This window comes from Melanostigma gelatinosum, assembly GCF_949748355.1.
Source record: "Melanostigma gelatinosum genome assembly, chromosome: 2".
NCBI lineage: Eukaryota > Metazoa > Chordata > Actinopteri > Perciformes > Zoarcidae > Melanostigma > Melanostigma gelatinosum.
The window spans coordinates 17613195-17639613 of NC_136635.1; the positions used below are offsets into that span (position 1 = coordinate 17613195).

General features: G+C 41.6%; 1 protein-coding gene across 2 annotated transcripts; it reads right to left on the minus strand.

The window, feature by feature from the left end:
• Positions 1-725: 725 nt before the first annotated feature.
• Positions 726-26419, minus strand: lmo7b (LIM domain 7b; the record flags this gene model as incomplete). 2 transcript variants are annotated; one of them, XM_079284801.1, is made up of 28 exons in its annotated part: positions 726-1210; positions 1431-1527; positions 3422-3607; positions 3742-3913; positions 3999-4051; positions 4365-4421; positions 4686-4864; positions 5873-5962; positions 6071-6178; positions 6293-6318; positions 7727-7790; positions 7905-8077; positions 8176-8337; positions 9097-9211; positions 10125-10433; positions 11335-11604; positions 11716-12082; positions 12310-12455; positions 12947-13115; positions 13784-13843; positions 16607-16760; positions 17470-17620; positions 17703-17816; positions 20756-20786; positions 21246-21352; positions 22757-22826; positions 23391-23461; positions 26351-26419. In XM_079284801.1, the coding sequence occupies 28 exons, from the start codon at positions 26417-26419 to the stop codon at positions 1169-1171; spliced, it is 3612 nt and encodes a 1203-aa protein (XP_079140927.1). In that variant the 3' UTR covers positions 726-1168. The 2 variants fall into 2 exon arrangements, with proteins under 2 accessions (XP_079140927.1, XP_079140926.1); XM_079284800.1 differs by lacking the exons at positions 17470-17620; positions 17703-17816; positions 20756-20786; ... (2 more) ...; positions 23391-23461; positions 26351-26419 and adding an exon at positions 15280-15615 and having other exon boundaries at positions 16607-16871.

Sequence of the window (26419 nt, forward strand, 5' to 3'; positions counted from 1 at the left end):
GTTGTGAGCACTGTATAAGTGGTTAATAGTGCTGCATAAGATAATGGTTATTAAAACTACAAATATACTAGTGATTAATTAAACTGTATATATAAGCTAGTTACTGATTAAGCTGTATATAAGCTAGCTGTTGAATAAACTGTATATAAGCTAGTTGCTACTTAAAGCTGCATATAAACTAGCTGCTGATTAAGCTGTATATGAGCTAATTGCTGATTAAAACTGTATATATATGCTAATTTTATCAACAATACACAGTCATTGATGTTAATTCTTAGATACTTATTACTGTCGGCTCATTGTCGTCAGCTAGGGTCATATTAAAGCAAACAAAAAAAACACCAAGCAAACATACAGTAAACTCAGTAAACTATTTCATGTATGAAAGGAAGTAGCATCAGAAACTTACACGCTGGCCAGTAACTGTACAGTCATGTAATATTTCGGAACATTAAAATAGTCATATTGTACACTACAGACCTAACTGGTACTTTATCATTTTGGCATATGCAAATTACATTTCTACAAACGGTATGAGACAAACATTTATGTTTTACCGTGAGACCAATGATGCCCCCATGTGGTACACAAAGAAATAAATAAAAACCCTCAGATTATGTTCAGTGCACTTTATTGACAAGTGTTTCAGTTAGATTCTTACTTTTACATGAGAAATACATGCATTATAGATACCCCTGATTCACCCCAAAGGGCACTTGGTGAGATTACAATAGAACAGAAAGTGCTTCAGTACAAGTTAAAACATAAACATGAAATATCTTTAATGTACTATTTGACAAATATCAATTATGACAAGGAAATGACAACTAACAAAAACATTAAACTAAAAGCATTCATCAAACAATAATTCCCATAATTACTTTATTTTAGACATTAAACCTACATTTTATTGGAAACATTAGCAGAAAAGAACAAAAACTAAGTACCACATTTACCAAACTTGATTTAAAAACTGCAATTAAATCTCTACTTTGCATGTGGATCCACAGATTGTTAACATTTTATGTCACATCAGAGCGTTTATGGTTTTACCAGCAGTTATTGTTGTAGACAAAAGGCATAGCTTGGCTGTGTGGACGATGTTTCCACTGTTTTCGTAGTTTTATCCAACAGAAGTTCCCAGTGATCCGGCTGCTCCCTCTATGATCTAGAGTACAGCATGTTGGTCACACGGAGGGGACAGCAGCGGCTAAAATGGTAATAAGCTTTATTAAGAATACAGTTTGATTTTTACTTGACAAGCTAATTAAATTCAAGTTTCCTTGACAGCTGTTCAGCGCCGTCCAAGTACATTTGGTTCAAAGTACATGATTAGGAGTCATTCCTATTTTTCACGGCAAGGAAATCGGCCATAAAAGAACAATTATATTGATTCAGAAAAAACAAAACAAAGTGAGACCAACACTCACACTTGAGTTGGAAATAGCAGGGATCACAGTGGGGCTTCCGGTTTCGAACCTGGACTCCAGTCTCAGTTCCTCCGAGATGTCGGTGGCAGCCCACACACTGAGGGGAAGCGGGAGAAAAAGAGAATTCCAGCTGACCTGTAATGTGGGCTTTTCACGTCTAAATAATTTCACCACATTGTCCGCCACCCAAACAAAGAACTAAGCTCAGTTTGCACATAGTATATAAATATTCTATGGGTGTTATGTGCGTCTGTAGCTCATGTGGAGCAGAGCGATGTAGAAGTGATTTTCACATCTACATGCTAATGAACGTAGGTGACTAAATGCGGGGGTCCTCTGCCAGAGATTTTCACAGTAAGCAGGACAGCAGGCTGGCTTCTCCCGCTAAACCAGCCAAATGCAGAAAACTAGAGAGCAACAAAGAAAAAGCACACAGGACTACGACACCAGACATAACCACCAGGCCAGATGTCGTACACCGATCAGGAAACGCACGTTTAGGAAAGATGAAAGTATAGAAAGCTGTCTGAAATGCTCCTGCTAGCAGATGCCCATTAGGTGGATTTGATTCCAACTACAGATACGAGACTCCTAATGACCCCGTTAAGGTGCAGTCACATTAGTCTTCAGTCGAATGAATTTTACCCCACAATAAGAAAGACCGTCACGGTTCTGCCGTACGCAATACATATTGGGTAGCATGATCGTGGGTGTAAAGCATTCTCTCGTCAAGTTTCCATCCAAGTGTAGCAACAATCATTTTTTAATGAATTTCAAAATAATCAGCAAGAGAAAATGCAAATGAACGCGTGTTACCATTCACCACCGTTATGTGAATATTAGGAGTTGGGTGCATCCACAGCTGGTGGAGCCAATAAAAAGAATGTGGAAAACTTCATTCATATGGCCATACGCTTCATGCATTTAGCCATTATTTAGTAAGAGCATATTTTGTCTATTTATTTATTCTAACGCATCAATTGTATTTAAAATATCTGTGTAAAGCACTTTGGTCTCCACCATAGACTCAATAAAACATGGTTGAGTCTCCGTTAAACGAGTGTCTTCTGCTGTCGCCATCTTGGCAATGAGGACACAGCCTAACTTCCAGGCTAATCCAAAAACAGGCAAAGACGTGGATTGTTGGTGGAGCCGAGGCGGGCCAAGGTGACGCAGCAGAGGAGACAGTTAGCCGCCAGCAACTTGAGACAGCACCTACCCGTCACTCAACTTTCCCAACTTTAAGCCTTAATATAATTTAAACGGGTCAGTTATATATTTATTCATCCCCGTACAGTTGTCATGAATTTTGGAGCCAGCCTTAAGTGGCCAATTGAGGAAATGCACTTTTAAATGAGCTTTATAAATACATTTGACTGAGCTTGACCTGACTATTTGTTTGAGGTCACATGATTTGTACACAGTACGTCATGATATATTTGTTGTTTCATTGCACTTTACTGACGTGAAAAAGTTGGCATATCGATAAAAACAAAATGTGATAAACCTTTCTGCGATATCTGGACTTTTTTTTTCTGGTGCTTCCACCCACTATTTTTATCCACAAAGTCAGAATGTGCATAACGGGTGAAAGGAGACGCTGTGTTTTTAGTCTCAGTGTAATACTGTGTTAAGGTGACGTCAGACTACACTGTGTGAACTTACAGAACAACGGTGAACAAAGACCTGCGAGATTGACTGAGCTCGTAACAAAAACACTTGATAAATGAGGGATGGAGTAATTATTTGCAAGGATTGGAGCTACTGTGACTGCACCTTAACCTGGTCATGACTTCTCACCTGGAAACAGGCGAGGTGGAAGCAGAGACTAAGGCTCTCTATGACCATCACTGCCCCAATACCCAGGACACGCTCACACACACAGCAAGTCCTCCTGCCACTGGACATCCTGGGGCAGCACATGTGAGGCCAAAATGAATGACAGCATAAAGAAAACAGAGAAAGGCTCTACGTTCAAATGAACTGCGTACCTGCCATGATGAGAGGAGTCAAATGCATTTCTCTGGGATAATATTGCTCCAGTGCTGTAGCGGGAGGAGGAGTTCCTACTCGGAGCACAGTAACCTGCAGCAGCAGATTGTGGACGAGGGTAACTGAATGTAGCGGTTGAGAGAGGGTACCGACGCAAAGTATCCAGGTCGTCCAGAGACTCATACCTGCAGAGCAGACGTCAGTTCAGCAAACGTTAGTAAAGAGGCTTAAGGGGGAAAAAAACAGTGAAGAAATGTCATAACCGAAAGATTTGAAACAGCTGCCTAAAAAAGGTGCGGTGGAGTCCCAATACACCCACCTCTTCATAGGAACCCCAACATAGACTGGCTCCTTGTAAAAGCCGGTGCTGCGCTGACGTATCCAGCTGTTGTCAGTCAGAAGCTGAGTCCTTTTCTTCATCTCCTCCAATATCTGCTGCCTGTCTTTCTCAGCGTTAGACACAGACTGTCCTCTTCTTTTCCTCTCATCACCTGAACCACAAAGCTTGGCGGGTTAGCCCAGTAATGTTACATCACCTCAGACGGGGGAATATCATGACAGAGAGGGTAGACTAACCTGTGGCCAGTTTGTGGGGGCCGGCTAATGCTGGGGTAGACATGGACTTTGCCCTGTGGAAGGAAACAAAGAAAGAAAATGACTTGAATATGATTTTCATTTCTTGGTTTTTAATAATTGGGCTTTCAGCATCACGCTGGTTGCATGCTGACGTTAGCTTCCAGGTGGTTTCTTTTCACAAGAGGTAAAGATAGTTGTAAATAATACCCACTTCACAAAAATGACTAATCACCTTGTGTCATATTAATTGTCTTTGAGCAAACGATACTGTGCTCGGCTTGCAGACAACCAGACCGATATACTACACAGGGACATTTATGCCCAAAGCTAAACATAAAAAACTATTTGATGATAACTAGTCCTGACCTGTGTGCAAGAGACAGCTGAGCAAAACCACAGGAGTCTTTAGCCCCGAGGGACAGCCTGAGAAGCATTAAGGCCCAGCGAAAGCAGAAGAAAGCCCAGCAGGTTCAGCAACCGCAGCAATGTAGAAGAGATCACGACAAGTCAGGGAGGGAAAAACAACAGGTCATGTTAAAGAATTTCTAAATAAAAATTCTCAATCTTTCATTCAATAGTCAGCACAGTGATTACACACACACACACACACACACACACATAACACTGTTACACTCAGCAAGGATGGAAAAGAGCCGACAATGTTGGGGAGAAAAAAAATAGATTTACCAGGGGTGTTCAGAATTCTTGTCATGCTGCTCTACTTGTGCATTACTTTGAGGTTTCGATCCCGCTTCTTTCAGCTCATCTCGGCTCTGCTCTTCTTCTCTGGTTTTGTTTGTCAATCCATTCACATAGAGCTGGGTGCTGGCAGGGCTCTCACCACCATCAGTCATCTCAAAGGTGTTCTGCTTCAAATGCATTCAAAGAAAGCCGAGAAAAGAAATGAGGCGCTATAGCAACAATGTAAAGCACTGATATTTGATGTGAGTCAGGGGGCTCTAACACGAATCCTGTGATATTCCGGAAAAAGGAATTTGAAGGAAACCAGAAAACGTGTAATAAGCAGTAAAGGTGAAGTTTAGCAGGTTGTACTTGTTACTGTCAGCACGAGTGTCAGAGCTGCTGATTAAAACCAACTCTTACTTGAACCTAACAATGTTGAAGGAAACAGATTATGCTGCATTCACATGGAATCGGGCATCATGGCGGAGAGATAACACCTTCTGGACGGCACGGGAAAAATGCATAAGCAATTATTCTAGTTATGCATGTAGCTTTCTCCTAACCCTGCGAGACAATTACCATCTTTAGCAGGCTGCAGTGGGCATAGTCTGACAGCCAGAGTGAAGATACTGTTGGCTGCTAGCTTGTCTGGAAAGGATGAACAACGCTCCAAAGTTAGGCCAAATGTTGGTCAGGGAAAATGGGCATGGCAATTTTTCAAAGGGGTCCCTTGGCCTCTCACCTCAAGATATCAGAATACAATATTCAAATGTCTGCATATTGGGCTCCCTAAACAGTCTTGGAATTACATCAATTGGGTTTGACTGGAAAGCCGAGACTTTCGGATTCAATGAGCCAGTTGGATTCATGTGTGGTGACCTTAGTCCCCCATAGAAGCCATTTCACATACTGAGACTACTTTTTGAAACGTGACGCGTCCGTATAAAATGACCTTTGGGATAATCACCGCCTCATGAAACTTTACAACCACAAACTAGAGACACAGGTATTCCTCAGCATATTGACAATACGGGTTTCTGACTGCAATACAGTCTACAGTTATCGTTATACATTTGTGGGGTAAACTTTTTCTATTGCGAAAAGCTGATATAATATATTTCATGATCACCCAGTTATAACTAAAAATGTTGTGCAGGTTGGAAAAGGCTCAGAGGACCACTGGACATTACCCCTGACTTCCTGCATAACTCCCCCTTTGCATCTTGTTGTGCCCTCTGCCACTGTGATTCAAGCCTCTCCTGATCCCGCTGATATTGCTCCTGAAAAAACAAGCACCAACATATTTGCATGTTGATTTCAATTTAAGATGATTAAGGTTATCAAGGAGTGTGCTGTAGTTCTGTCTGGAAAAAAATAAAAGTCTTCACCTGTAGGAGGCGCTCCTGCTCTTCCTGCCACTTCTCCTGACGCCTTCGATCCTCCTCAGGGTCCCACGACCAGCTGGAGCAGGAGCGGCTGAGGGATGGCACCTGGAGCTGGTGATGCACAAACACGATCACACTGCAGCACAAACTCTTTCAACACACATGCATAACTTATGTTTGAACATGCATGCAAACATCCTTTGATCAAGCGGCGTGGGAACTTACATCAGATATTGCAGATTCTGAACCTCCTGTGTGGGAAAACAACAAGTCAGCAGAGAGAACGCAATACAGCAGCTCCTACAGATGATCAAGTTGTGTGTAATGACATGAAGACTACAATCACACGCCACACAAAGGCTGGGGACACATTAGAAGACTGAGAATCCAAAGCATTTTGAAAATGCAGTGGATGACCCGATGGATTATCCATTTTTGCAGCATCCTCCTATGTGGCACAAAACCTTTGGCCGTAGCCGTAGCCAGAAACAGTATCAACATGAACCGTACAGATTGCATTGACTCCAGAGCTGGAGGGTTAGCAGGCCACTTCATAGTAAACAAGAGTTACGTGTGCAGCCGTGCTAGATGCCTAAGTGACTGCAAAACAATGTTCACTGTCGACCAAAACACAAACATGTCGACAAAATTAACAGTTATTGTTTATCCTCTTGTGTAGAGCTTGACCTGCAGGACTGGCTAAAATATTTGGTCATTAAACATCAAACGACAGCTGTGGATTCGATCTCAACTACAGTCATCTCCTCACATACTTGACCAAGGATCAGCTCACCTATCTGCTCACGCATCCCCAGCCTAAAGACACTGCACAGAGCTACTGAAAAAGAACCAGCCGAGCAGAAGATTTAAGCATGCCGTCGTAAATTCAAAGAACGAGTATTCACACACTGCATGGCAACACAAATCTGCTTTTGTTCATATGTTGATGTTCACGACACGCAGTGCAAACATTTACCACACAAGTAAACCCATGAGCTGAATCCTGCCGAGCCAAAAGAGAGACGCCATTGTTACAGGACACACATCAGATTCATTAACAACCACAGACAGCATCACAAATCACTCATTGAGCAGAAGGCCGAGCAGTAAATGAAGCATCTGTTGCGCACCATAAATGGTACGTTAGAGACATGGTCCGTGCCGTCAGCTCTGTGGTTGCTAGGCAAAGTTGAGCAAAGACGGCCCCAGTTTGCAAAAGCAATTATTTATAGAAATGCTACATCTTGAATACTTAGCTAGTACTTAGTGTGCTTTGATTAAAACCCTGTTAAAAGTACTAATTTAATTATGATGGTACTAAAGCAAAAACTCATCTAATCACTGTGCATCTTACGATTCGTTTTGAAATCAGCGGCTCCCTTCTAAAAATTAGCGTTAAATGAATACCCAACAATTAACTCAGCAAAGCACCAGCCACCAAAGCTGCTACACAAGGAGTGCAAGTTCAAACTGGAATTTTACCTTTCAGTTTGAAAAATTCTGCCCTCCTTTTCTGATTTGTCCTGCTAATATTATTATAATCTATATGAAGAGGAAGGATTGATTAGGTGAGAAACTACATCAATTCATACCGTTTACAAGGAGTTATTGGCAAAATAAGTTAGTCATGTGATATTGTGCAGACTTTATTCTTATTACCTTTACTTCTGACTGTCCTGTGGTTGTCAGCGAGCTCGCCATGCATGACTTTACCTTGTAAAACCTGGGCAGGTGAAAGAACACCAAGATTCATCCGATGAGCACCACTTATTAAGCTGCACTAACAGAAGTTCTGTGTATCCTTTTTGAACTGATAACTGGCTAAAACATTGCTCACATTGTCGGCCTGCCCATTCAATTTGGACACTTTCCTGACTGCGGTGTCTGTCGAGGCACCACTGTTTGCATGGAGATCGGGGGAACCCATCAGAACAGGCGCTGCGGCAGTCAGATTGAGGGTCATCCTGCTCTGGCCTGGCTTGTGATGACTCCCTTCACTGGTGCGCCAATCTAACGGGAACAACCAGCCATCAACACCAAGGCCACACCGTTTGACCATAACCAAGGTGGTAATAATCAAGACTATCTTCTTTGGCTCATTATCTTACCCTTGTTGCCATAGCGCCGAATGGCCATCGTCAGATTGCCGGCTTGCATGGACGATGTCATTTTATCCTTCCACTGGTTGTGGTTCATGTGTGCCACTGCAATTCCATTAACAGCAACAATCTCATCGTCCACACACAGCTGACAAAGCTCTGCTGGACTGCCTGAGGAGGGGGGACGGGCGGGCATATGAAGACAGCGAAACATTAAATAAATATATATATAAGCATGCCGTCGTAGTAGATATCTATAGATAGAGCGATAGAGCGATAGATAGAGAGAGAGACTTCAGAAATGATTTGTTTAGCACAAACTGAGACGCAGTATTGAGGACAAGGTTGCTGTTCCAAGTTGAAAAGTAGGCCAGTAAGCCGCAGTGAGGAAGTGACACCTCTCACTTCTAATGAAATATTCATAGTTGACTTTTAAATCACTTGCTACAATTTGTAGCTTTATGCATGTAAAGTAAATGCACACAAATTAAACATAAACATGCCATTAACCAAATTATATAAAGACTTTTCTTTTTTGGCATTAAAAAAAAATAAAAAAAAATAGTATTTTTGCTCCTTTTCCAGGCACATGAGAAGCTGCTCATCTTCGCTCTCAACAAACTGCCCCAGACACAATTTGTTTCAATAGTGACAATTGTCTAAGCGCAGTCTATTCTGAAATCTGTTACGGTCTTGAACTACTGTTCTTTTTGTAGGTGCAGGATGTTAGAACAAACGTTCTCTTGAGGAAGCAAAAAACAACAACAACTTGAGAGCACAATGTGGCACTGCCACCACCGAAACAAAGAGGTCTGTCTTGTTCTACAATAAGAGGTTTAAAGAGTCATCACTTTGTCAGACTAACTATAAATGGGATGTCAGTGAGCCAACATTTCAGCAATCCACAGATAAATATAGCAAGATTCTTACCAGGTTGAATGAATTTAACTCTCACGCCTGTGGAGTCCCAATGAGTCTGGAGACCGAAGTCTGGTCTACTGTTGGGTTTAAGAGTCAGGCTCACTCTCATGTCACTGTGATCCACCTGAAACACACACACACACACGTAAAGGTGACACCCTGTGATCCAATGTCCGGTGCTTCCTGGTGGAAACTAGATCCATATAGTAAGAAATACACACCGAGAGACCAGTTTATTATGTGTAATGCAGCGCAATCACGGCAGCCCTGCAACAAATGCCGTCTTTGGGAAGTTTATAACGTTCAGGTTTTGGTTCAGTATTATATCAAAAATCGTTTTTTCAACCCTCATTTACTCAAATAAGGAAGGCAGAATATTAAAAACCACCTCAAACATTAAGGTCATTATTAGCTTTGGGCATTTTAGGGCTAATATCGTTGACGGCCCTGCACACCCACACAGGTGTTTTCACTTTGCTGATTAGAGGCTGATTCACCTGTGTGGGTGAAGGAAGACACGAAGAATATAAATGTTTGCACCGTGTCTATTTACCTCAGTTTTCCAAGTTTGACTTGCTTTTCCAAAAATATGAATGTTTTGGTCTACACTAAAAGCTGCTCATTACATAAAGAGTAAGACATGTTTAAATATTTACAACATGGAAATTCTTGATTGCACCTTCTGCTCTGCATGCCTCTGATCATGACATCTCAGGCAGTGACAACAATGAGGCCTGTTTATTTATTTGCCTTAATCAACAGATTGCTGCCTCATAGTAAAAATTGCTGAAGACTACTTGGAAAAGTGATTATTTTTCCATCAATTTGCTCGGATCTTCTAATCCAAACTTGGCTCATTTAGTTTTTCCTATTGATCAACGGGCCCCATCACTGACCGATAATTGAAATTGATAAACCCTGATTATCGAAGTACGGTTTGATAAATAAAAAAAAATCAGAGAATAAAACATTACATGTTTCACCAAGTTGCATCGATATATACACAGTACAAATGCTGCATGCTGAATCCAGCATACCTTTGGGAGGGTCGAGCTTTTGTTATGGCGGGTCTGCGGGTTTGAATACGGCCGCGGTACCATCTTGGTTTGGGAGCAGGGCTGATAGTTGTAGCCTTTGGTCTGGCTGGAGAATGTGACACCTTTCACCGCCTCCCTCTGCTCTGTGCCACTCTGCTTCACCTGGTTAGCTTCCTTCTGTCTGACTGAGGCCTGGTGCTGACCTTTCAGATGGGCGGTCGCATTCTGCCTTTTGAGTGACGATTTGGTGGTTGGAGAAAAAGACTCTTCTTTTTCACTTTTCAAAAGCCGACCTTCGTTTTTGTCTACCTGGAGATTAACAACAACAACAAGATGTACTCTGCAGCATTTGACATGAGACTGTACTGACGTTAAGCCAGCTGGTACTGAATGTGAAAATAGAAATGTGGACTATTGTACTGAGTCGACACCGTTCACAATGGTGCACCAGCATTTCTAATATTAATGAGGGCGATCCAAGAAAACAAAGGTACCGGTAACACAAGCTCACTTACATATAGTACACACACACACACACACACACACACGCCCCCCCAACACACACAAGAAATGCTCTCATTACATTAACTAGCTTGAGCCTTCTTGGCTTACTAAACAAGTCCCTCCTGAGCACTAACCTTCCATCAAGACTGGATTATAACCATCCAGACTAACATAAAATCAGCAGGTGGCAAGTTCTTCTAGTTTAAAATCTTTGACACATTCATTTTCACAGAGCAAGACAAACACTATCTATGGTTTATCCCAACATAGAAAGCTACACTATTAAAAACACATCAAGCCCCACTGCTGCACCAGGTGACATCTTCCTCGTTTATGATGACCATGGGAGTTGTAGGTTATTTTGAGTTTATCCCACTTCCTGTCCTGTTGACTTAAATCCGTGTTAGGGCACAAACGTGCCGGCTGAAACTAGTCCCAGACAAATGCACCAAAACCCCCATTTGAGTAATGTTTGATTAAAAGTACAGTGCCCAGCTGTTTATTTTAAATTCATAAAATAATTTATTAAAAGATAGTTTTGGTTGTCAAATGGCTTTTTTGACAAAAAGAAAAAAGTAGAATAAAACCAGACGTATTCTTTAAACCAATACAGGAAACAAGCACATAATGGTGACTTACTGTGCGGAGACTATTTGACTAACCTCCAATACATTCAAAGAGCAACAGTGAGAACCAATGAACTCACGTTGCACAGTCTCGGCAGCGAGGACAGCCTAGACTGCTTGGTTCCAAAGGGTCTGGCTGTGATTGCAGAAGAGAGACGAGTTGAGCCCTCGGACCTCCGGTAGCCACGAGGAAGGCTGGCTGAGCCGGACCACGATCCTGTGCTGGACAAGTAGTTGTAGGTGCCTGCAACCCGCTGGCCTCTGCGTTGCGCCACGGCTGCTTCCCAAGATGTCTTCTGGCCCTCCTCCTGGGACTTGTGGTTCAAGTCCTCCAGAGCACCAACTCCTGCCTGATAAACAGCAGCGGGGCACAAAGTGGGAACGCAGAATGGAGGTTCCTGGTGACTCGACATGGATTCAGTAGGATCCCTGGTGTTGGTCGACTTAATCGTCAAATTTACCTGTAAAGATGTGTTCAGAGTGGAGATTTGCTTTGTGAAAACATTTTCTGGTTGTGCCAATTCAGTTGTGGGCTGGGGAGGAGCTGGGCTGCACTGCGCTTTGACTTGCGTCTGGGAGCTGAAAGGATAGTCTCGAGAAGGGGTGGTAACTGCGCCATCTGAAGCCAAGGAGGCTGAGTGGGTCTCCTCTCCCAGGGTGTTCCCATCAGAGGCCAGCATGGCTCCATCTGATGATACCTCTGTGGAGTAGCTGCGGGCCTGCAGAGCCCGAGTATGTGGCCGGAGATTAGAGCTCCATGATTTTGATGGAGAGGAGGTGGAGTAAGGACGAGGGGCAGCGTAGTGCCTGCGTGGTGACTGCTGGTCTCTGGGGATTTGTCACACGGGGAAGGAGAAGCAGATGTAATAAAGGAAGCAAAAAAGATGGCCGGGGGGGGGGGGGGGGGGAGGATGTGTCATATTACATGAGTACGCCACAGTGAACTCACTCAACCGATATCAGGCAAGGTCGGCAGCTTTAGATACACTTTAAATAAATTGTTGGGAGCAACAGTGTTTGGAAGCTTGAACTTAAGATTTGTTGCAGGAGCGTACCTTAGCAGTCTGCCTTGTGCTTCTTTCTTCTCAAATTGAATCACGGCCCCATTGGCCATCTGGTCAACGACATGCTCTCCATCTTGTGATTTGCTGCGGGGGTCAAACTTGGTGCTCCTGCGACGATTCTTCCACTTTGTCAAGTCCTGAAACAAAATGCACAACCCGATAAACCCTGTTGCATAGACCTTCAATGCAATGTTACAATTATTTGAAGGCTCAAAACTCTTTCATCTGATCATATTTTGGAAAAACATTTTGTTGAGATTGAAAGTTCCTTTTTGACTCATTAGGTTGGTTGACAAAACAATCTCAAGTTTAACAAGATTTACTGGCATGATCACACTCAGATATAGTAATGCTAAGTCTTGCTCCGCTCATTCCGATCACACATCTTCCTCAGCAGATCAAATTGCTACATTAAGATTAAACTATCAATCCCAATTTTTAAATCAACATGGAAGAAAAGTGTTTAGAAAAACAGAAATTCCAACATATATATATAAAATTCGATGACAAGTGAGCAAACTTCATCCTTCATCTGCTGAAGAAAATGGGGAGCTTTTGAGCACATCTCACCAACTCCTGCTAAATGGACCTCATAGATTATTTTGGTGCAAGGCTTTTCTAGACTTACATCATGCCATTGAGCTTCACTGTCCTTGGCAGCAACGCTACACTTCAGTTTGTTTTCTTGGTTGCACTCCCTTGCCACGTCCGTGTCGTGGTCCAAATCATAGATGGTGTTCCCACCAGGAACTTTACGCACAGGGTACACCATCGGAATGTCACTGAGTGATTTGCTCCTGGTTCAGACGGACAAAGAGGCAGGACATGGGAATGAATAACAGAGCTACAGAGCAAACAAACACCGTGTAGCAGAACAACGATGACGAATAGTAGCATTGCAACGCACACAAACAGCTGCTTTCTGTACATGCTCCATGTCAGCTCAATCACACACAGAGCACACCGAACATCGCAGGCCAGAGCGCCACAGTATTCACAGCTGCGGCACAACACATTCTGCACCCGAATAGCAAAGTGCAAGCAGGAGAGTCGCATGCAATTCAAGTAACGCAGCAGATGTTGCTGTCTGGATAACACAACAGCCATGACTTGCAACACGTAATAGCACTGCTGTGGGCAACAGAGGGTGTCAGATGACATTCAAATAACTTACAGCCGCATTTAGCAAGCAGGTGGTATATCAAAACTGACATGATTTAAATGGGCGGAACGAAGACTGATTACAAACAATCCTGTAGTTTGTCATAAGTTCTACGGTCAGGAAAATTGATAGTGGGAGGTATACAGAGTGCTTCATCCTTATGAAAAGGCAAATTATGTTTACAGCACAATTTAGGTAGGTGGGTAAGCTGAATACAAACAAAAGCACACTGATGACGCAGCAACAAAGCAGTTATGGCGCGAGCGGTCTCAAGACACCTTTGCTTAAAACGGAGGGACTCACCAAATCCAGCCAGGGTTGACCTGAACTGGTCTCTCAGGTCTGACCTGGATTTGATATGCTCTACATAACCAAAGAAAACAGACACGCAGAGTGTGATGAACGCCATTATCTAAATATAAGGCACCTGGTTTGATAAAACAGCATAGTAACACACAATAAAAGCCAGGAATGACAAGGGGCTAAAGTGAAGTAAAAACACATTACATAGAGAAGAGGCATCGTATAGATTACGAGCAGGCAACATTATTTGACAGATACAACACATATGCCCTCAGTCCCACAGCTGTAATATAAAACGTAACACAAAGATCTTGGCAGAAATAATGTGCAAAGAATGCACAATATTTTAGTTTATTTATCCACTCAATTTATCCACACGCCAGACTCACACAGAGAGTGACCTGGAACACAACGCTGGCAGAAAAGGTGTGATAAATTACATGACTCTGTTATGGCTATCAAAGTACGACAAGGCACACGAGTCATCTGTTTAACCATTATGAACTAATGAGTCACTTTGCATGATGCTGTTAAAGTCCTCACATCAGCACTATAAAAAAAAAGGTGCCAGAATAAATGCCAGATATTACACAGTGCAGTAGCTAGGAAAACAATCAGTAGCAGTACGAATTCAAAGCATGTTTAATTTTCCTGATAACTTCATGAAACATCTATGTGATAAACGGGGCAAAATTTGCATATCACAAATAAATAGTTTGCTGATGGATTAGAGATTTGCAAATGCACTTTGCAACATGACGAGAAGAGAACAAGTAGGTTAGTGTTTTAGAGCTTGTGTCATTAGCTGTGGATCATTAGGACAGTAGTGAATGTTCAGGTTCGGGAGAAAGCTTCTTAGAGATGGTTTGACGCTCTCCAGATGTAGCAGAGATGTTTTGCACAGTAGCAGATGTCGAAAGCCGGCAAATGAAGTCAAATACTTCCACGGAGGAGCCCAAAGCTTTACGGCTACTGTCAAAGAAAAGGAATAGAAGATACATGAAATGAGTACATCATTAACAACTTGTAAAATAACACAGAAAGTCTTCGAAAGAAGAAATTCGATACAAATTTGAAAGATGTTGGGTTTGGCGGTTAACTTACGTCATCTTGCTTGCAAAGTCGTGCTAGCTATTCCCATGTGCCTAGCAAACTAGGATTTAGGTTGCTGCTGTAGTTAAGCTGGATTTAGTAACTTTTCTAACGCTATAGCCGAAAACAATAGTTGACAGAAAACATCGGACCACATGCAACCATGTCACACAGCAGGTTATTTTAGCACCACACACACAAAATGTTTCATGTTAGATTTCATTGAACGAGGTACAGTCAACGTCACTCTAGCCATGTAATGTTTTCTGTGTAATGTGCAAATTAAAACAAACAGTACAAAACTGCAGCTTCAGCTTTGCCTTGTATTAGTAAATAAAGCATTTGTAAATCCTAACGCATCAACGCAGCTTTGCTTAAAAGAGCAGTAAAATCAGCCAACAGACCTTAAGCCTTGCATTTTACGATACCAGGGTCTTCTCCGAGAGCCGAGGTAGATCGTGCGCACACGAGTGTCTTCTTCGGGTGTCCAATAACGGGGTAAGAAGCGGTCGTAGTTTGGGTTGTTGGATGTCTGATGAAGGGTCTGCTGCACTCGCCGGAAATACAAGTCATCAAGGACCGGGTCTGCGTCAGTATAATCATCCTCAGAGTCGTCCTCACTCTGAGCTCTCAGGAAAAGCTCTTCATCAATGGCACACTCTGAAGGACTCGCGGTGTGGCGGGGTTGAGGGGAGAGACGGGCATCTTCAATGCTGCGGCAAAGAGCGGTATACCCACGTCTATGTCGTATCACACAGACATCACTTTTGATAAAATAGTTACACAGAGTATCACAGAAATGATCGCTGAGCTGCTCCAAAATGTTAAAAGGTGGAAGTGTGGCTGATGATTAATGCATGGAGGCAAATTCACTGCTTTTTGAGGAGACGGTTACGGTCCAAGCAGTGGAGTGGTAGGTAGCGTGGTTGAGAAATACAGCGAAGCAGAGCACCGACAACACACTGGCCTGCCAAATCAAATATTGTACATGATCATCGCTTATATTGTTGAGCAACACTTTAATGAATATCTGTTTTTAAACTAGAGCCATAATATAAAATCACATAATAAATTCCGAGCCAAAAATTCACCCACCTAAAAAAGCACTTTAAAAAAAAAGTCCACTTGTCATGTTGATAACTAGATCATGGACCGGCTGCTGCAAACTAGTGGTAAAAACAAAAGCACATCACTCAGTCTAGATTGACAAAGTAGTTCTGATGTAATTCTCGCATGAAAGATGAAATACAAGGTATAGATATCATATGGAAAGAACCCCCACCGGGTAAAAGTGACCGAGTCTACTTGTGACGGCTGTGTTCATGAACGCACGTCTCTCCACATCACTGATTTGGGCTTTGTGCGAAGAAAAATAAGTCGATAGAAAAAAGCAGATCAGTGCTCAACTAATTTGAAAATCTTGAAATTTGATACAGAGTTTTTGACCAAAAACAATCCATGTCATTGTACTATTGATAGATATTATTAAACACAATTCTCTCCTCACACCATTTTTTGCCAGATACAATATTAGAATGACAGCCGTTTCCCAAATACTGTACGTTTCGGTTTTATTCGGTTGGAATAAAATTATCTTGTCTAGGGGTACATACATACATACATACATATCAAGTGTAAACAGTTCTTAAGTGTAAACAGTTCTTAAGCAGCTATGGATAAGTGAGTTAGTGGCAGTCAGTGAACTCTCAGTAGCCGAAACATTTGCAGTACCTGGAGAGTGGACTAGCGCAGCCCCTTCCAATATCCTCCCGTCCTTGTTTTCTCCGGAGGGGCAGCGGTGGGATGAAACCTTTGTTTTGCTGGGTTGAGGGCTGTGTGGTCTCCATCTTGAACACCTCCTCAGCTTCAGCGTCACTTCCACAACCTTGAGACCGCACAAATGAGAAACAAAAAAGGATATAAGTCTGGAGAACAGCGAGGGGAAACGCAAGCTAAAATAAAAAGAAAACCGACTAGGGCAAGAATGCATAAAGAGTGTCCCTTAGAAGAACGTTCTAGTGAGTGCCTGAGTCTTCACACGGCTAAGTACTTTGCCCTGTCTCATCACACAAACTTTCATCACCACAGTGTGGAACTTGCCACAATCTATCGCTGACGTGCACAGAGACCAAGCACATTCGTGAGAAGACAAACGACACATTGAGTAAGACGATCAGAATGTTCATCCAACGAAAACTTGGTTGCATGTGAAACAATCAACTTATTGTAATTCACGAGTTATGATGAATGCATTTCTTCTTTCGCAGACTGACAGTAGCAGGTAGGTGTTCTCATAGGAAAAAAATGTTTGTGGATTGGATGTGATGTCTTCGCCTCTAGCAAAAGTTGCATCAGCAGTTTGTTTAGAGAGGACAGATTGCAAAAAAATAAAAAATAAAGAGCCCCGTCAAACTCACTGCACCAAAATAAAGTTCAAAGCAAAAGGGAAAGAACGTGTCACTATTGGCCACAGTGTTTGATTACAAAGTGATTTCAGCAAATTATATACACTTTACAGTCAAACAAAAAAGGGAGTCACACTTCATTCCGGTGGTGTGGAGTGCACAGGTCACTGACTAGAATGATAAACACACCTTCACTGTTACGGTGGAGGGCTCTGTAATCCAGAGAGTCGATGTTGTCCACAGAGCTCTGGGTCTTGTAGCTCGGTCTCATGAGACGACATTCCTCCCTCTCTGGGTACCAGCACTCTTTCACAAACACATTGCTGCCCTCATCAAGTGCCTGGATTTAGAAGGCAGAGTTAAAGTCAATAATAATAAATAAAGGACTACAACTACGTTAAAAGCCTAGAAGAGCAGTTCACCTTGGACAAGGCCAACCCTAAGAGCCCTTCGAAGGCCTTGAAGTTCAGCTCAGGACCACTGTAGAATGCGTCAAGGTGAGCCTTGCGACCCAACCAGTAGATTGTGACGAGAACCTGTGAGAGTAAATGGACAACGTCACCGACCACACACACACACACACACACAACTTCTTTCCCCTTCCCTGCTAAAAAGGAAAGTGTAGGGTTTTTAGCAGCCTGTCTATTTTACTCACTTATTATACCCCATATATGGCCATGGCACAAAATGAAACACCCACCCTGATCTAACTCATCTCCAGCTGAAAAGCTCACACCGCTGAGAATAACGTACTTGTATATTTACAGTTTGGCAGTTTAGGATCCAGGCCAACGTAGACAAAAACTATTTCCAACTGGTGTAGTCAAGAGATATGACCCGACAAATCAATGGAAAGTTACAATGACGATACGAAAACACAGATGTGGTAAATGTATAAACTGTAGATTCTTCTCTGGGAACCATGAATATCTGTATTATTTGAGCTAGCAAAACGCTTTGGACACGGTTTGTATCCCATTTGCCTTGAGGCGAAGGGCATTATTTGACGGACGGCCTTTCTTCAGGGCAGAGCAGCAGTCCGTGTTGCAAAGGGATCATCCACAACACTACATGGCAGAATTTTTCTGTTTGTATCTTAACAAAGTCATCATAGAGCAGTCAGCAGATTGAAAATATCCACATAGGGCCTTGAGAGATTTGAATCATTGAATGAATATTTTATAGCACAGTGCTCGATGAAAAAGACGAGGATTATGAGTGGTAATAAATACCTCTATGGATTTCCCATTATGCTTGATTAGTGTCTGTAGCTGCTACCTTACCGGTCCATTGAAGGCATGAACACAGACATTATCTCAGCTCTAGCCATCGCAGTAGTGTACCAATACAACCTAATGAAAGGTTACTTTCATGTTTTTCAGCACAAATGAGAGTCACTGTAATAAGCAATAGCATCTGTTGGTCATATACTCCCGTTTAAATCATTGAAGCTACAATTGTTTAGTTTTCCCTCATTTGTATACCTCAGCGTAAACAAGCATTATGGGCTCATGCAAGTCTGAAGCACAGCTACAGGTTGTGTTCATTATTCGTTAACGGCCTGCCACCAACCTCATGCAAAGCAAATCATTACACTGGACACAACAAGAAGGTTAATCCTATTTAATGGTGTTATTTGCCACATGTGATTTTATTGACAGTTAGTTATTTAGGCACCCTTAAATCTGTCATCGGGCCCCGTTAACGTTGGCCCTAATTCAAATCAGTGTACGGCAATTAGCAGACACTATAGAGTACATATACCGTAAACAATGTATGTGGAATTATCCCACTGTGGCTGTGTGACATGTGATAATAACTAGCCTGAGAGCATAACAATTGGTTTATCTTTTAAGTTATCGTGACGCTCTGACATCCTAGTGGGAATGATTTATTTTTTCATATATTTCAGCATTTGCAAACCATGAAATAATTTTTAATCCTGCCTTGAGATCAAAGAAGAAAGAAATGATTGTAGCAAGACATTATAGCTAGGTAGATGTGAAGTGTTACACGACAGCATCTAGTGCAGGGGTGTCAAACTCATCTTCACTCTGGGCCACATCAGCATCACGGTCGCCCTCAAAGGGCCGGTTGTAACTGTAAGACCGTATAAATGTAACTACTCCCTAACATATTGTTAAATAACTCTGCATTAGATTGTTTATTAAAGTGTAAAAATATTGTACTTGCAGTTATATAAATGTAAAAATATATTTAAGCACATTTCTGTTACAACATGAATCCTTTTAATTTAGAGTTAAGAAACCCACATTACTCCATCAAAGATCAAACTTTTAAAGGAAATCCCCGTCATCCCGTGCATGGCAGCTACATCCAAGAGCTCCTCACTGACAGTAAAGTCTGCCTTCAGCCTCTTATAAACATTGATAGATGCGCTGTATCTGTTTTGTCTGTGCTTTCATCAACAGCTAATGAAGAAGACAAGTGCTGACGTGAATTGTATTCCTTAATCATAGACACTGCCTAATCACAGAACAGACCGTTTTTTCTCTTTGAAGCACAAACATGTATTCGCTTTCCCATCTTTCATTACATTTTCTTCCCTCTGCCTCAATTTTTCCAGTTGCTGTTCAACGAAGGTTCTTTCTACACCAGAGCCGCTTCTTGCTGAAAATCCCTTTAAGGGCGCGTTTGCTCAGTCCAATCCCATGAGAAACTGCAAGAAGTATTTCAGTTTTAAAGCGACGTTTAAAGTAGTCTTTTTTTTGCTGCCGGATTCGTGGGCCACATAAAATTATGTGGCGGCCCGGGGGCCTTGAGTTTGACACATGTGCTATAGAACATGACGCAACTGTAAGAATGACGAAAATCAATATTTGCAATATCAAACAGGCTTCTCCAAGTACAGAAAACTATCCTTACTTATTGTAAATGTTTAGGGCGCAACAGTACACATCTACATTAATCCACAATGCATCACTGCTATATGTAAAAACAGTGAAGCTCAGCTCTGTATTGCAACTTCAAAAACTGGGGATTTCAATGGATGCAAATTGACCCTAATTGGTTAATTCAAAGAAAAATGCGACACCCATTTCAAAGAAAGAGTGCTCTGACAAACAGCCTCATTACTGTGTTGTCAGCTATTGTGTGATTCAAATGAGGCTTCCCAGATAACCAAACAACCTCATAAACTGCGAAACATGTAAAATACCAGCCGTGCACACAAGCGTGGACACATGCAGTACTCGCATGAGTCTCTCTCACACAAACACACAGTTTAACCCATAGCGGTGAAACATAAAACTACATTTTGGCACAGACTGAGGTTTAATGCCAGATTATTGGTAAAAATACCATGTCGACAACTAACTCCATAAAGTAGCGTAAGACTGAGCTGCCTTTCAGGTTTTAAAACTCAATAGGCAAGAGAGGGAATCAGGAAAATATATGAATGATAGAAAAACATTTTTTATACTTATGTTGGAGCAGTCATTCTGGTCAAACTTACATTTTTGAGTCGCCGGTCGCTTTCATCTCGCCTAAAAAAAAAAGAAAGATATTCATACAGAAGAGTGATGCTCCTAACGCCATTTAAAGCATACTGCTGTTAAGGGGGGGGGGGGGGGGGGGGAATGTACAGTGACATCTCATTTGCAACTAAGCTACTTATCAGCATGTACAGAGAGGCAGACAGGCTATCAACTCCTACAAAGCAGCAGCTTGTCGTCAACCACAACTCATACCTTTAAAAAATGCAAAGCAGCTGTGAGACTCGGACTATAAACTTTTTCCAGCACAGGCATTGCAGTTAAAACCACCTCAGTGTTCAATGTGCTCCACGCAGCCAAACAATGGAATCAAGCAGTCATACTAGTCAAGTGGGTTGACCTTCAGAGTAAGAGGTGTGCATCTCTGTGCTGCATGAGCTCCTGCAGCTTGAGGCAGTTGTACACATTCACTTAACCTGACGAGACACTGCTTCTGTGAGTCATCTGTACCTGAGTGTTGCACGAGTGGACAGGTCCTGCAGGTCTCCTGGATGAAACAGCTGAGACACATTCAGTCCTACTTTCCCGCAGGCTTTCAGGAATACATTCACATTATCCTGGAGATTAAAATGACAGACAGCAAAAATGTGTGCAGGTAGAAAACTGGTAGAGAATCAGAACAGCGCGTCAATGCGGTTTGAATTCATTCATTGATTATTATTATGAATTAGCCTGCAATAATTAAATTACTTGTAGATACTTTTGCACATTGAAATCAGACATTGGTGAATGGCAGGTTAAGTCAAAGCCACCGCTGATTTTAAATGTAATGTTAAAGCTTTCAATGAATGTCATGATGACCTACAGGTTTACTTTCATTGAACGTTCATTTTCATTAACATTTGTTAAACTAACTATGTAACCAGATTCTCGTTTTTACTGTATTTAATGCAACCAAAAAAAGATAAATCTTCTAATTTGTAGGTGGTGAGTGACCCTTGGCTGAAATAAAAAAATACAAGCAGGTTTTATTTGCGCTGTTTGGGGCTGCCTGTAACATTATGCTCACTTAAAGACAGGCTTCCTCAGTTACATGACAACACTAGGAAGCAGCAGCCACAATCTCAGCAAAGAAATCAATTAATACTTTCAGTCATTAAAAATTGAGGTGAGAAAAGCATGATTTATCTTAACAATGGCAGTTTCTACTTATTCTACACCATAAATGTAAGCCCTTCCATCACTTAGATAGTTAGTTAGATAAAGCTTAGGCAGCCTCTAGTGGCAAATAGAAAAACTGAGTCCAACATGTAACATACATATATATACACACACACACACACAAACACACACATATATATATATAATATAATATAATATAATATAATATAATACTCTTAGTTCTAATAACCTTTTTGATAACATGAATCACAAAAAAATATATATAGTAGCCAATGTTATGGTATGTCAGCGGTAATGTAAAGTAGCCTGTATTTACTTTCTAGTTGCTGGGTAAAACATGCAAAACTACAAGTGGGGTGCTTTAGGATTTCAAAGTAACTGCAGACTCTCTGCTGCATCGGCACCTCACACCCACTACCTTCAGTCCAGCATCCACTGTTGTGCTCATTCTGTTTGTTGGCCCCTGATGGGAGGTGGAAATGCATCTTTCATGCCTTTCTCCCTTTGCTTTGGGCAGTTCTGGCAATTAAACTTGCCATCAAAAACCCAGCCTGAAGCCCAAATAAAAAAAAAAATCTGTATTTATGCCAAATACATTAAAAAAACATCAGCAGTTGGGCTGTCGCACTGAAGTGCAGTTTCAGGATCAGTTCAGACTGTGGCAACACTGTCTCAGCGCCTTGAACAGGAAACCACAAAATGCACAAAACTTCCTGGCTAGCAGGTGCCTTTTTATTTTCTTATGTACTTGCTTGACACTCAAGGCTGCCTGCGCCACTCCACCAAGCTACCCATTACTCACACAGACACACACTATAACTGTAAAACCAAACACTCACCAGGCCAGCGATGGGAGTAGAAAGCCGGTTTACTTTCTTAATGATGCCAGGTTTCAACCGGTTGATCAAGCTATAAGAAGCAGACAGTTTTTGAACATTCCAGTTTGATGCTGCACATATTTAGAAACAATATATAGTGGAACCATCAGGGTCCCATTTCACAAAATAAGCTAAATAGAGCAGGGCTAGTTAATAGAGACATTAGATTCCAACAATAACATTTCATTAAAAAGGGAAATGCAACAAAAACTAGTTCATAAACCAGTTTGATTGTATGTTAGACAAATATCCATGAGCTTTAAGCTAACTAGACATCTGGGCTAACCTGCATTCGTTGGACTCATTGTTTTTTTTGCAGCTACAGGCTGATGTCATGAAGTGCAATGGCTACTTAGAAGAGAAGGGCTCATTCTTACACTCCACAGAAGATGGTACAAAAATAGAAAGTTGGTGTGGAAAAAAATCGTATCGGATGGTTTATACAACATGTAATTTCATTCTTTGGATATGTCTTGTTAGGTTTACCGACACGGAGGCTACAGCAGAGCGCAACTACGCTCTCTAACCAGAGGTTCCCTCAGTCATGTCACATTTACTGAAAGTAACACGTGACATCCTAAAAAGGTTTACTCACTCGCAAAGCAGGACTCCATTCTCCAGGGCAGCACGGAAGTCGTTGCAGCCAAACGATTTTCCAGTCACTTCCTAAAAAAGGAAATGATCAATTCATCCATTGATTGTTGCATTTATGTTTGACCATAGTCAATGCTGTAATGACACATTCAAGTGGATCAATAGGATTTCATACTCTACATTCACCTTTATTATTGGCAAATATCTAAAAGCATACTGGTATTGGCACATACGTTGATAGGCATCAAGAAACGTAATCACAAAAATGACAGATATGGTTGCAGAAATCATCTTAACATCTTAACGCTGATTGACCAAGACTCGACACATCAAAGATGTTCTATTGTGAAGATCACAAGATCACCTTTTCTCCTCGTCTCACTCCAATCTGAGAAACGCTGGCTGGCCAGTTGACCCCCCCCAAAAAAAGTAAATCTCTACGGATCTACACGATTCACGTGGATGATATATTTTGATTCAAACCGGCGAATTTCACCAAAAAGCGACAAGTTTGCAGGTATGAAGTTACATAGCAGTATTGAACTGTAGAAAAACAATGTGCAGTGAGGTTTCTACGTGTGTTAAAAGTATTTTAATTAAAGGGCTTGGTTCACTGTTGAAGAATGACTTGGTCCTTTATGCACAAAGCTGTTCATTGGCTGTTAGTGGGGAAAAAAACATAACTATGGCAAAAATTAGGAAAACAAGGTCCTGGTGGAAGTTAAAGTCATTCTTCAGCCCACAGTGAAAACACACCCCCTGTTTTGTAGTTCAACAGTAAAATAAAGTAAATTAAGTGAGCTGGATAGAGTTAAGATTCAGCTGAAAAACCTTCCAACTACTGCACAAAAGCAAGGCTCTATACATAGTCACAAAATATATACAGAACAAAACAGTGGGCTCAACAAACATTAAAACAAAAAGCAGCAAATATGTTTTCCATCAAAACAAAGAAAAAAAATGTAAAGGAAATGATTTTACATGGCAGAAGCAAGCATACTGCAAAGTGGGCTTTGTAATGAGGACATAAAAATGAGGCTATTAAGGTTCAGCTCCATAACTAACAGAGGCCCCCAAAAGGCTATTCTTCTCACTAATTAGTCCCCCCGGGAATCCACAATCACAATCCATTTTGGGTAGAACTGGGCACCGGGCGGAGGCTTCTCAGTGGAATCAGACAAACAAAGCAGTGCCAGGTTAACACAATCACTTGGTCAAGATACTGTCTGTTCTATGGCACCACAACTTTAATTGGTCATTTTATTCAATGAATTTCAACCATATGTGTGACTTGCAAACTTTGTTTTTTGCTAAAAAGGGCATTTCCCAAATTTCACAAGGATCAAAGAAAGCAATTCTCTCCACTGGGATGTAAATACAGGTATCGTTACTAAATCCATGCACTCCAGTTCCAAGACATGATGCCTACAGAGCAATGTAACATTTGGAGCTGCAGTCGATAAATCTGCAACTATTTTGATAACTGAATAATTATTTTTGAACATCACAAACATTTGTTCGTTCCAGCTTCTCAAATGTGACTATATGTCACACGGGAAATTAAAGTGTATATCTTTGGATTCCTGACAAAACAATTAATTGAGCAAATAAATCAATAATGTAAAGAATTGTAAGTTGTAGTCCTATAGGTATTAAAAAAGGTAAACTGCACTACATTTAGGGATGAATTCCTCTGGTTCGGTAGTGTAGGCACTGTGCTAATCATGTTCCAGGAGAGACTAAATTATCCGTTTACAGAATGTGGAAGAGGACAATCCATCCTCAATCCATCCTCAGGTCCAGTAGGGATTGAGCAAACATTTACGTGCAATTGCCGCTGGTACTGCGCCAATGATTAACCAAAACCATTTCTGGACACTTGAATGCATGGAAGCTTATTGTCCTCCAATCTGTTACACTGAACATTGGTGCCAACACGTTCCTGATGTTGTTTTGCACGAGGGAGAGTTCATGAAACCATTTGCCATTTCCTTGAAAGCAGCATGCTTTGCTTCACTCACACACCTCATCCGTCGGTGCAGGAGAATAGGGGTAAAATTAGCATGGGCTTTCTGCCAACAGCGCGCTGGACAGGATTCTCATAATGATCCACTCAGACACAATTGACATTAATGGTCCCATTTAGAGTTGGTCAACATTCAGTGCCCACAGTCTACAAGTTGTATTCATTACCGGTAGTTATGATTTGAGAATTACAACTTCAGCAATGTTTTGGCAGCAGCAGCCTGTAACAACCCAGAAAATGCATTGCCATAAAACCCACAGTCCCCACAATGTGTGCATGGAGTAACCTGCCTGCACCACATCTCAGACTAACTAACACCATCTATTTATTTTTATATTCATGGTTTATCAGTTCGGGTGAGATACAATATAAATTGACAAGCCGAAAACAGCTTTCAGATGAAAGTATCAGTGTTTTTAGCGGATGCTAATTTGCAACACCTGTCCCTGGAAGAGCTTTTATGACACTAGGAGATTGAGGCCGTGACAGTAAAGAACAAACCTCACATTACTTTATTATCGGCCTTGCTTCAATTCAATGTGCATTTGCCTGAGGCTCTGTGAGTGCTGCAGTCAAATCACTTATCTGTGAAACCACAGAAGAGTCTCACAAAGGGCTCACTGTGTCAGGAGGCAAACTCCTACCTGAGTCTGATCGAGGTATATTTCGAATTTGAACTCAAGACAAGTCTGTAAATGTAAGTTTGTGAGTAATGAGTCAGAGCCGTTTAGAACGTTTAGTTTAAATTATCACGATACACGTGTTTTGTTTGTTCTTTCGTTTAAATGGCTGAAATGTCTGCAACTGACGCACAAAAAACAATTCCCCTCTCCACGAGGGGTTACCACTTGATCTTCATGGCTGTTTTGCGCGTTGATAAGTGAAGAGGAGCACAAACACACGAATGAAACGGAAGGCGAAAGTGAACAGTGTACCTCAATCCAGCGTTGCGCCTCGTTGAACGCGTCTTCACAGCTGACACTGGTCTGCTGGCGCCACTCCAT